Here is a 12,329-nt window from a genome sequence, read left to right as displayed (position 1 = left end):
TTCAGTCTTTTTTTTTTTTATTATTATTATTATTATTATTATTATTATTATCTGCCCAGAGCGGGCACTCTCTCTGAGGGAGGCCTGTTTGTGCTACAGCCAGGCTCACAGCTATTTAGTGGCTCTGCTGTTTTCTTTTCTTCTCCCTCTGTTCAGTTTGAATACCCCAGGGAAATTTGGCTGTGTCTCTGATATCTTTTTTTTTTTCTTTTTTTTTTGTCCTGCTGACCAGTTTTTATTCCTCATCATCAGTTTGCAGTTTGCCAACATACTGTCACTCATTTTGATGTCTAATTGTCTTCAAAGTAATTTTAGTGTAGTGCAGTCGGAAAGATGTGCTATCATTATACTCGTTAAAAACCTTACCTTGCTGCTATTCAAAATGAATCACTGAATATTGGCATTTCATTCCCGTTCAGACTGAAAATGATATTGTAGACATTAGAGAAGTTATAGAATATTAAAGCAAGCGCATCAGAACTCGAGACATCTGAGCAATGTGTAGCAGAAGGCAGGGGGTGGGATAGTTAGCGCCAACATCCTCTTAATGCTGTGCCAATGCTGTTTGAGTGAAACGACAACACAGTCTTGTGCGACTGCTTAGCTATCTGCCATCTGGACTCAATTGAGTGACTCAAGTGTCTTAATTGGACACTAGTAAAGAAGCTCTTACTCCATTCACATTAAGCAAAGGTTCACACTCATTTCGGTTTTCTCTGACAGCCCCGCTCTCCCTCAAAGTCAAACCTTATGCGGAGATGATATGACGAGCTTGACGACGATAATGGAGATAATGATGGCAATGATCATCATCAGTGTCATCGTGTTGCGCTTCATGTTCTGCAGTCCGGATAATTTAGGATTTTTATGATAACGGACTCTAACAGCAAAAATTGTCAAATGGTGAAATAATGGTGATGGATACAGCCGTGACAGTTGTGCTCTTATTTTAGCTCTGCAAGAGTGAATAATGAGGCTCTCCCCCCCTGTCCCTCCCTCCTCCCTCTGCCCTTTGCTTCAGGTCAGAACATCGCGTTCCCCCCGGTGGCTCTGTGGGTAACTGTTGGCCTGGCCGTGTGTCTGCTGGTGCTGCTCATTGCCCTGGCTGCTGTCTGCCGCAGGAAGATCAAGGAGAGCTGCGAGGAGGCCAGGAGAGAAGGTAGAGGGGGGGGGGGGGGGGGGGGGGGGTTGGAGATGTGGCTCTGCACATTCAGTACCAGTGTATATTCTTACTAGGAGTATAATTCATTGGTGATGACTCTCTTGAAAATCCATGTTTAGTCCTCAAGGTTAGATAAAAGCTTTTTGGGCTGACTTGCCTGTATTAGGGGCAATTTGAAATGTGAATCTCAGAGCAACTTTGGAGCTATATGCACAAAAAATAAAGTCATGAAATGATTTCCTGTTTTTCACTTGGACTGTGTTGGCCTGCTGCGTACACAGTTCAAGGGCTTACTGAATAATGGATGCTAACCTATCATGCTCTCAGGCCCTTTCAGCCCTTATGAGGGCCTTCATTTAAATGCAGAATGACTCCTTAAACTCTTCACATAGTGGGCCAGTAGATGATATGCATAATTGCGACATGTTGCCTAGATCATGTGGGAGGCACAACGAGAGCGGGAGGGAGATAGAGCAGAAAGGCAGCGATGAGATGTTAACTGCTCAAGGAACTTTGAGAATCCAGGGGGAGTTCTGCTTAATGCGTATAGGCAGGATCTCGGATGGTGGGACACATATCTTCGGCAAAGAGGAACATCATTACTCGGGTCCAGTAATTAGCGTTGCGGAATGGCTGAGGATCGCCGCAAGTGCAAAGAGAAAAAGTTTTGAAATGAGATAGATAGTGCAGAGCCACCAGCTCTGCTGTAATGAGATCCGCTCAGAGTGGAGGAGACATTTAAATAAAGGTCAGCCAGTGTCTGCACCAGGGCCCAGAGGTTTAAAAATAAATATGGAAGTGACACAGACTCAGAGGAAAGAGTAAATAGCTCCATGGAACATATGAAATCAAATGAAATGGAAAGAGAGGAATATAATGCAGTTCCTCCCACGGGCAAAAAGGCTCCTAGGGTGGTGGGGCCCTTTTCTTCAGCGGAGTGGAATCGGAGCTGCATTTCCTGCCTGCAGTCCTAACACCGAAGGCAGGATTGATTATGTGGTCATCCTCTGTCCGCCTTATTGAAAGTCTTATTCTGTCCTGCTAGCCACGCTTCTGCAGTCTTTGGTGTTTTCCGAGCACAAAGCCGAGGAGTGGGAACGCTGACTTATTCACATATCATGCTGACTCTTATACTCACGATAGAATGATACTATATGAATACAGATGTGTGGAGGGGCTTTAAATAGGATTGCCATGCACATGTCCAGAGCTGTGGGGAGGCAGGAAGCAGAGAAGTGCAACCTAATTGTGGTTGTCTTATCTTTTAATGGCGTTCCCAGGTATGGCCAGATTGAAGTTGACTCTCACTTCACCGTGTCTGTGTAGCAAAGGTGGAAGGGTCAGTTAAAGTGGAGAAGTGAGTAAGTCATTTTTCTTACCTGTCATAATGTATGTGGAGCACCCGAATGTGTATCGTAACAGAGCAGAGCAGCTTGTGGAAGCTCAGTTCCAGGGGCAGTGTTATATCTCAGCACCAGCATGGGTCTGTTCTCTCAGTTTTTTCTTTCATCCCTCTCTTCTGTCCTCCCTTACATAATGACTATGTATCTAATACATGCTTTCAGTGACCTATCCGCGGCCGCTGTTCCATTTCTCCAAAGCATATTTTACATTTAGATAAGCGTGTGATTTAATCAGACTCACGCTTGGATATCATGTGTAGGTGACAAGGGACAGATCTCCCCTGTGTGACGAATGAAAGTCATGAGGGAAGCAGGGTGTCCCTCGAGGTTTTGACCACAGTGGTGCACATGTTTCCCAGGGCTTATGTGCATATTACTCACATGAAATAACAGACATATAGATTTTCTTCACGCCAAGTCCATGCTACAGAGCCCTAAACATCCGTGGGCATTGTTTTTGGGGCTAAATCTGGTCAACCTATCATGGCCTCAGAGGGTGGGCGACTTATTTACAAGCATTTTTTATTATATTTGTTGAAATCAGGCCCCTTGGAAAGCAGCTCAGCCTTGCTTCCAATTTTTTCCCAGTGGCCACTCGCAGTATTGCAGCAAAAAAAAATCTCCTATGGCCTAAAAAGCATTTTCCCGGTAGACCACCATTGGAAAAGAAATGTCTGTAAAACTGTTGAGAGTACACCTCGAACTGCAAACAAGGTCAGCTATGACTCTTTCAATCATGATTTTTTTTTAACCATGGAGGTTTTATATTTATAAAACTATCTTCAAGCCAAGAAAATGATTTAAAAATCGTTGACGTCATCCCAACGTAAAGTCTGAGTGGGATGGAATGGATAGGCGCCATCTTGGGTTATGTATGTAGTTATTATGATGCATCTATGGTTGAAGTTCTTTTTACGTCCTAATAGCAATCAATAAATGAAATGCTCTGGAAATAAAAACGATGTCTGTGGCTGTCGCAGGGCTGTATTAAGCCCTTCCAATCATTCCAATCATTCAGAATACAATGATTGGATAGCTTACATGTCTGTCATAGAAAGGGCCTTCCTGCTTTCTGTTCTACAAATGTGAACAGTGAAAGCTTGATGCAGTGATGAAGAATCCTGCAGAGAAAGTTTCTATTCCAGCCTTGTCAACAACTGCCCACACTGCAAAGGAACCCAAAAAAGGAAGAAGGACCTATCAGAAAGAGAGTCTTGAGGAGAGTGTGACAATATACAAAATAAATCACATCAATATCGGTAAATCGCTTTTTTCAAGGACTTGAAAAAGACGTCGTTTCACCTTGAACTTTTCAACCAAATCTCAATGTTGCTCAGACATCTGCAAAGATGTCTGAGCAACATCTTTTCAACAACATTTTGCTGGGTGGGAACGAATCAAAATATTGGCAAATTAAAACTGTTCCTCGTGTTTTCTTTTTTAAATAAGCAAAATTGCTTCATTTTTGTCATCAAGAGTTGCTATTCAAAGGGAGAGAAAATGAATTAAAACCTACGCAGCACAAACACTGCTGTCATTAAGCCTCGTGTTTCGTATGCATAAAGGTTTTAAAAAGAAGAAGGCTCTGCTGTTTCTAGGGTGCAAGAAGAATTAATTAGGCCCACTAATCAGTGTATTTATAGTACTATAGGTTTACTAAGAGGCCATTTGCTTTTGCTTAAATTTGAAACACTCATGATGTCACGGCAGTGTTTGAAGAGATTCAGCAGCAGTGCTGCACCACTTCTGCGTAGGGGAAACATAGAGGCAGAAGGGAGGATGATGAGGAACAGTAACAGCCTTCTGGCTTCACTGAGTCGCTTTCTTTCTCCTGACTCTCTCGTCTTTTATGTGGTTTGTCCAGCTTTTGTGCTTAAGCCATAACCACCCTTCCTCTTACCCCCACACATTTGGGATGCAGCCAATAGGGGCATAAAATTGTAGCGCTCTCAATGTACAAGGGAAACAGTTCTCACTCCCTGCCCTGTGGATGCCCTCTTCTTCACCCTGGCTTTAAGGTGCCTTTAAATGAGCCTCACTCTCCTATCAAAGCCCTGTCCCCCAAGGTATTTCCCCTGCCGCCACAGTGGTGGGGCTGTTGGTCGATTTGGAGGTGTTGAATGAAGCAGTGAGGGTAAACAGGCTCACACAGCTATGTGAATGTTACACCACAGTTGTGAAGATATGTGGTTTCATGCTTTTTTCAAGGTGCTTTTGTGGATTTCACTCTGAAAATGTACAGATTTTTAACAGGTCACATTAAAATGGCATTCTAGACATACAGTTCAAGGTTCCCAACAAAAGACCATCTTTTCTCCAGAGAAAAGTGGAAGAAAATGTTAAGTTCCATGACCAAAGTCATACCTTGAACTGACTAAACTATGTCTCATAATAATACGGGATATGTACTATGAATACTACAGTAATAGGTAATCTGATTGCAAAATACTACATAACATAAAGGAAGAGAAACTGAAGAATGTGGTGTGAGTAGACTGATGCCTATATATGCTGTTTGAAGGATTATAGTGTGCTGTCGAAGTCAGAGAAAATCAGGCAGACATATAGGAATATAAACAAATGCGCTGTGTTGTCTTGACATTTAATTTTGTACAATTAGCAGTTTAATCTCATGTATCAGGCACTAAACAGTGGATTTCAAGCTCAATTGCTGTGAAAAATGTGTCATAGAATTAATATCAGTCCCTTGGACACTGTGTCTCAGGCCTATTTTTAGCCCATATGTGTGTACGCACATGCACATGCAAGTCACGTGTGTATGCAAGTGTGACAGCCATCACTTGTTTGCCTCCCTAACTCTGTTGACAGTGGGTTTTCAGAGAGCCAGCAGCTAAAGCCTAATGTGATTACTGTCTTTGCGAAAGGGCTGGATAGGAGGTTAAGGGGGTGGGTATGGGTCTGTGTGTGTGTGTGTGTGTGTGTGTGTGTGTGTGTGTGTATGTGCGTGTGTGTGCATGATGTGGCAGGGGTACCACTGTGTGGAGCTTCCTCATCATATAGCTCTCGCACCACAGCTTGTCCTTTTGAGCTGTGAAGAATCAGCTCACCATAGGCTTGGGATGAAGTGACTGCATTGCGTGCCTGCCTTTGTACCGTGGCTCCCACTGATAATGGCTCCTCTGTCTCCCCACAGCTGAAGAGGCCAAGGAACTGGAAGAAGAGGAGTCAAAGACAGGTCAGCCAATCCACACCTGGTCAAGCCTCAGCCTCTGCATGCATCAGGGGCCTGCAGTATGTTGTAGCTAGCACTGCTGTGGCAGGCGATTGTGGCAAATGTTGGTCAAAAAACAGTTGAAAATCCACTTCGGATAAAACCGATATTGAAATATTTGGATGTGTTTAATCTTTTGCATTCAGCACTGCAAGCAGTGTAATCATGCAAGGCTGTAAACACTGTCAGGAACAGGCAACAGTGCATTTTATCCCCCGAAGGGGGGATCAAGTGGGCAGGCAGACCAGACTGAGCCTGTAAACAGGGCAATTAATTCTGCATGGTGATTTAAATTTGTATATATTTTTTCTTACACATAATGTAGGTTATGTCTTTACATGTACTGCGCAAAGCATTAAAGTTACAAAAATATTAAACACCACAAAATTCACCCACAATTTGGCATGTCTGCTTCAGAATGAAGTCCAGGTGGCAGGATGGTAGGGACCCAACAGTACAGGTAACTGAATGTTAAGTTTGTTTACTGAAGTGTGAGTGAACGCTGATGAAGCATGAGTGCACGTGAGAAATGAGACCGGCTCCAGGCACCGAATCCATTCAACACAGCAACCCAGCGGCATAACTCTTCCACCATGGATGTGTGTGTGTGTGTGTGTGTAAGTGTTTGAGGCAGACAGAGGGAGATGAGCGCGCTAATTTAGTGATGCCAACAAGCTGTTTTACATTATACATTCCCCCAAACTACAGCTATAACAGTGAAATCTATCTTGTCTATAAATTTAATGGTAACAAGTTCCACAGGTTCCACAAGTTCCAAGTTTCACAAAATGCCAACAATAGTGCTGCCGTGTCCTGCACTCAGATGATCCTGTTTACCAAGCTGAATTGATTTTGAGTCCTGGCCGAAATGTGTTCTGCATATTATTGTCACTTGGATGAGTTGCTTTGAAATTTTCTGATGAATCATTCAGCAGAATTGACAGACATCACCTGTGATGGTTCATGCACCACTTAATGACTACACAGAGTTTGGCAAGGCACCGTCCTTTTATGTCTAACTCGTCTAAATCACTAAACAAAGGCAATAAAGATATTTCTTCCCTTGATGCATTTCACATTTCACAACTGTATGAACAAGACTATGAGCCGACAGCCACACCACTGGCTGCGTGAGGCTGTATCAAGGTAGAGTGTTGCTTCGAGCTAAATGTTAATGTCAGCACGCTGACACACTCACAATAACAACGCTAATATTATCATATTTAGCTGGTAGAATGTTTCAAAAGGTCTTAGTTTGTCTTGGCTAAATGCAAACACTGACATGCACTCAATAACAATGTTGACATGCTCATGTTTAGTGAGTTAACCAACTTAGTTTAGCGTGTTAGCATCTTAACATTTTCTAATTAACATTAAACACAAACCGGAGTTACTGTTGGTTGCCAAGCAACCTCATGGCAATGACAAGACTCAAAGGAGTTGAGAGGATGGCCAAGAAATAGTTCAGAGATGCGTTGTATTTTTTTACAGGCCAGGTCTATTTCTTTTGCATTTAGTGAAGCTTATCTGCACAGACAGGCTGCTGTTTAAAATCACACAAGTATCCTGCTGTATATTTAATTTATTTACCATATATTTATTGATTGATCAGCTCCCAGTGTCTGTTTTCAAGCAGCAGAGTCCCCTCACTCGTTACAGTGGACGGGTAAATAAAATCAGTGCTGCCGCTGACATGAAAAATATTTTGGTTCAGTAAATGTCTGCCATCAGTCGGCCTGGTGAAGGCAGTTTGGCTGGTTCATAGATGTATAATGGGCCAGTCACTGTCCTCTTAGCTCTGCAGGAGCTGCTACTGACACATGGCTGCTTCTGTGACGCTAAATTCAGGTCAGAGTCAGCGTTGATTTAAAACTACTTTCTTCATGGTGAGGACAGTAACACTACTAATCACATTGCTTGACAAAATGTGACATCCGTGACATAACAAAATTCTCTAGGCACATGACATGAAAGAAAAGTGCGGTGCGACAGTTTGTTGCTGTTGAAAATACGTAATTTCTGTCTAGCAACACTCTTCAAAAGTGTCGCACACCCAAGCATGAATCAGCCATAACTGTTACCCCCTGTCTCCAGACATTGTACTAAGCTGTGCTAACCAGTTGCTAATTAAATTATATTAGATATATGCTTTATATTTACCATACAGACATGAGCATGGTATCAATTTTCTCATCTAACTTTTGGCAAGAAAGCAAATAAGCATATTTTCCAAAATGTCAATATATTCCTTTTAAATCTATTTAATGTAGTTTACCTATTTCAGGAGATTCCTATTTCACATTAGAGGGAAGGTTCAGGTTTTGCTTGGCATTCATTTCCAGCCCTTTATAATGCAAGTGAACCAGGACAAAGTACTTCAATGTGTGCTTCTTTTTCTGAGATGAGAGTGATGTGATATTTTGCTTACTATGACCTTATGAGTCCAGAATTAATTGTGCCATTAGCAAGCAGAGCAAGCTTCTTCTGCCTGCCCAGCCTCAGTGACTACCCCTCACAGTCCTGAGCAGTTCTCCCTCAAGCGTTAATGTCATTAGAGTTATTCATTTGACTCCTTCTTTAGTCTGATTGAATTATTTAGCCTTTCTGTGAACGGCAAAGTTAATACCATGTGATTTTAATAAGCTGAGAGGTGAAGGAGAGTCTCTGAGTGAAGGGGGACAATGACTTTCACTCTCTAATGCCTCTCTCATGAATGTTTCAGAGAGATCTGTGCAGCCAGGAGCGGGGTCAGCCATCCCACAACTAGTGAGACTTAATAGTTCAGCTTTAGCGAAAGGGGCAGGGCAAAGGAGAATTGAGCTGGGAGACTGTAGTATGCCTGTACTCCAGTGACAAGACAGCAACTTGCAGACACCCTCACCCTCGCTGCCTCTTGTCATCGTCTATGCACCTGGATGATCCAGGTGGACGTTGTGGGCGGTGAGCTGGTGAAGTCAAGCTAATGGCTCTGCCTTCTGAGATCACTCTGTAAGCACTCCAGACAGGAAGCTTTGTTTTGCCATCTGGCTCCAATTGCGCTGACAAAGCCAGAGGTTCCTGCATGAGACAAAGGAGCTGAAATGAGCCCCACTTTAATAAACCCAGGATGATGGGGAGCCACGTTTGTGTGTTATCTTAATGAGCTGTCCAAAGGAGAGCGTGCCTTCCCTTTCAAAGCCAGCCTGATTTTAACAATAACCAGTGATAACTAGGGACCTGGGCTCGTTCATTTGCAGTGGGGTAGGATCCCTTTGTTGCCTTTACAGCCGCAGCAAATAATGTTTAACAAACAGTGGAGCTCAAATTCTGGGTTTATTTGCAGGCGCCGAAGCCAAGAGCAACCCCTTCACACACAGCTCCACACATGCACACACTTGCAGCGGGACACACAAACCACACACAGAAAGAAGCACTGTTATACACTAATCTACATCCACATGCAGAGATGCGCAGTGTGTACAGTACTTGCTGGCTTCATCCCTCACCTCCCCACATCCTCCCTGCAATGTGTTCAGTAATCTGAGCATGATGTGCTGTTTAGAGGGGGCTGCAGTCACGCAAGTGAAGCTCCTCCTGTCAGAAGCTGGCTTTAGTTTGTGTGCACTAGCCCCTGTCTCCCTAAATCCTGGACTCCAAGGAGTCAGGCCTTAGCAACAAGGCCCTGGAAGAGAGTGTTAGTCAGTGACCCAGTTCTTTCATAGACAAAGAATTGTCGGAAAGAACAATTTGACACGCCCTCTGAAAAAGAAGCTCCATGCGAAAAATGGTTTTATTAACCCTTCTTAACTGAGGCAAGGTCCTGTGAAGGTGGAAGTTTGGGGAATATCAGACTTTATAAAGCTTGAGAGCACAAGGAAGCTCCACCCTTCACCATATTCTGGTTCCTTCATGCCAAGGCCATCACTGAAAGATGGATGACAGTTGCTAAAATCATATTAAAGCTTCAAGCCCAGTAGCCCTCACCCTAAATGATTTTAAGAACCTAGCTAGCTAAGACTGTGCAAAGGTGACTCTTGAGCAGACAGACAGAAACAAGGACAGCTGTACCAGAGTCAAAGTCACCTCTGTGCTTATTATATCCCCCCTCTGTCCTTTCTGTTGAGTTATTCACATAGCAATGAAAATACACCTTAATGCGTGAGGAACATAATATTCACCTTTGTCTCTCATGGGACTCAAAGTGTAGCATTTTGAGTGAACTGATTAAGTTTATATATTAAGTGTATAATTCAGCACAGAGTATGGCTCTATGTTCCTTGGATTAGCATATATTTCATTGCCTCAGGGAGTCTTATCATTATACACAGTTAATTTGAGCATAGTTAGGACATTGTTTTTACATGTCTATTTAACCATAAAACTTTAATTGTAGCGATTGGTATACAGTCAATAACAACTAAAGAAATTAATGTAATACATTTGTTTTTACAAAATTTGATTGTTTCCTAATCCTGATTGATTGACTTCAAAGGCATGTTTGAGTTTTTGAACACTCGCAGAGCTATTGGAGTTGTGTTTTTACAAGCGGTTCTGTTTTATTCATTTGCAGGCAGCTCTGCAGTCAATTGCTCTTTTAAAACACTTCTTATCTTTTATATTTGTATATTTTGCCGGATAGTTGACCCTCTGTTGTTTCTAAAACTGGGCCCAGTGAGTGACCCTGACCTGAGGAACCCACTGGTTGTTACTGGTTGTGAACGTTAAATTGTAGTTACTGTACGTAAGTGTTACTGAAATTTGAACAGTCTCTGGCACAAGAATTTCCTTCACGATTCGTTCTATCAAATTGAATCGAATTGAATTGAATTGAATTTCAGTTTGATAGTTGGTCAAACATAGTAAAGAAGGATGCCAGAAAGCAAACATGGATGTATAAACTTGGTCCGAAATTAATATCTGCCAAGCTCCAAGATTTTCTGTTGGCAAGTAAGTCTCAGAGACCATCCCTCGCACTGCCAGGTAAACGTTTGTACCAAAAAAGTCTTTCAATTGATTATGATGCAAGTCTCTCCTGCATTTTGGTGTGATTTACAAGTGTGCTACTCCACTGCTCATCTCCTGTCAATGTCCAAGTTTGACACACATAACACACAGACACTACAGATGTGTTTTTACACACATCTAAACAGTGTCACAGTGCCACCAGTTTTGCGGCACTGTTTACAGTACAGAAGTTTAGCTGATCCGCTAAGCTATGCCTTGCTGCTAGCTGCAGCTAGCAATCATGATGCTAATGTTTAGCCAACTGTTATGAGTAGCTTATGAGCTGCGCCCATACTTATGACGGTAATACAGCACAGAGGCTCAGAAGTCTGAACTGAGATGGCAAACTTGTATTGCCTCCCACATTGTGAACAGCAGCTCATCACAGCTTCGCTCACTCTCTTCTTACCTTTCATAATAAAAGCCCTAGACATACAGTACAGGCCAAAAGTTTGGACACACCTTCTCATTCAATGCGTTTTCTTTATTTTCATGACTATTTACATTGTAGATTCTCACTGAAGGCATCAAAACTATGAATGAACACATGTGGAGTTATGTACTTAACAAAAAAAGGTGAAATAACTGAAAACATGTTTTATATTTTAGTTTCTTCAAAATAGCCACCCTTTGCTCTGATTACTGCTTTGCACACTCTTGGCATTCTCTCAATGAGCTTCAAGAGGTAGTCACCTGAAATGGTTTCCACTTCACAGGTGTGCCTTATCAGGGTTAATTAGTGGAATTTCTTGCTTTATCAATGGGGTTGGGACCATCAGTTGTGTTGTGCAGAAGTCAGGTTAATACACAGCTGACAGCCCTATTGGACAACTGTTAAAATTCATATTATGGCAAGAACCAATCAGCTAACTAGAAAGAAAAACGAGTGGCCATCATTACTTTAAGAAATGAAGGTCAGTCAGTCCGGAAAATTGCAAAAACTTTAAATGTGTCCCCAAGTGGAGTCGCAAAAACCATCAAGCGCTACAACGAAACTGGCACACATGAGGACCGACCCAGGAAAGGAAGACCAAGAGTCACCTCTGCTTCTGAGGATAAGTTCATCCAAGTCACCAGCCTCAGAAATCGCAAGTTAACAGCAGCTCAGATCAGAGACCAGATGAATGCCACACAGAGTTCTAGCAGCAGACCCATCTCTAGAACAACTGTTAAGAGGAGACTGCGCCAATCAGGCCTTCATGGTCAAATAGCTGCTAGGAAACCACGGCTAAGGAGAGGCAACAAGCAGAAGAGATTTGTTTGGGCCAAGAAACACAAGGAATGGACATTAGACCAGTGGAAATCTGTGCTTTGGTCTGATGAGTCCAAATTTGAGATCTTTGGTTCCAACCGCCGTGTCTTTGTGAGACTCAGAAAAGGTGAACGGATGGATTCCACATGCCTGGTTCCCACTGTGAAGCATGGAGGAGGAGGTGTGATGGTGTGGGGGTGTTTTGCTGGTGACACTGTTGGGGATTTATTCAAAACTGAAGGCACACTGAACCAGCATGGCTACCACAGCATCCTGCAGTGACATGCCATCCCATCC

General features: G+C 42.8%; 1 protein-coding gene across 3 annotated transcripts in view; it reads left to right on the top strand.

The window, feature by feature from the left end:
* Positions 1-12,329, top strand: part of cd276 (CD276 molecule) — an 80,041-nt gene that overhangs the window by 51,345 nt on the left and 16,367 nt on the right. For all 3 annotated transcript variants that reach the window (XR_013487964.1, XR_013487965.1, XM_078161155.1), the window contains exons 5-6: positions 1,022-1,159; positions 5,720-5,761. Coding sequence is in view for 1 of the 3 variants with exons in the window: in XM_078161155.1 (XP_078017281.1) it covers positions 1,022-1,159; positions 5,720-5,761 (180 nt within the window). In the remaining 2 variants the exon portion in view is untranslated. The remainder of the gene's footprint in view (positions 1-1,021; positions 1,160-5,719; positions 5,762-12,329) is intronic.

This window comes from Epinephelus lanceolatus, chromosome 2 (assembly GCF_041903045.1).
Source record: "Epinephelus lanceolatus isolate andai-2023 chromosome 2, ASM4190304v1, whole genome shotgun sequence".
NCBI lineage: Eukaryota > Metazoa > Chordata > Actinopteri > Perciformes > Serranidae > Epinephelus > Epinephelus lanceolatus.
The sequence above is the reverse complement of the archived record's forward strand: the minus strand, read 5'-3'. Positions and strand labels throughout refer to the sequence as shown.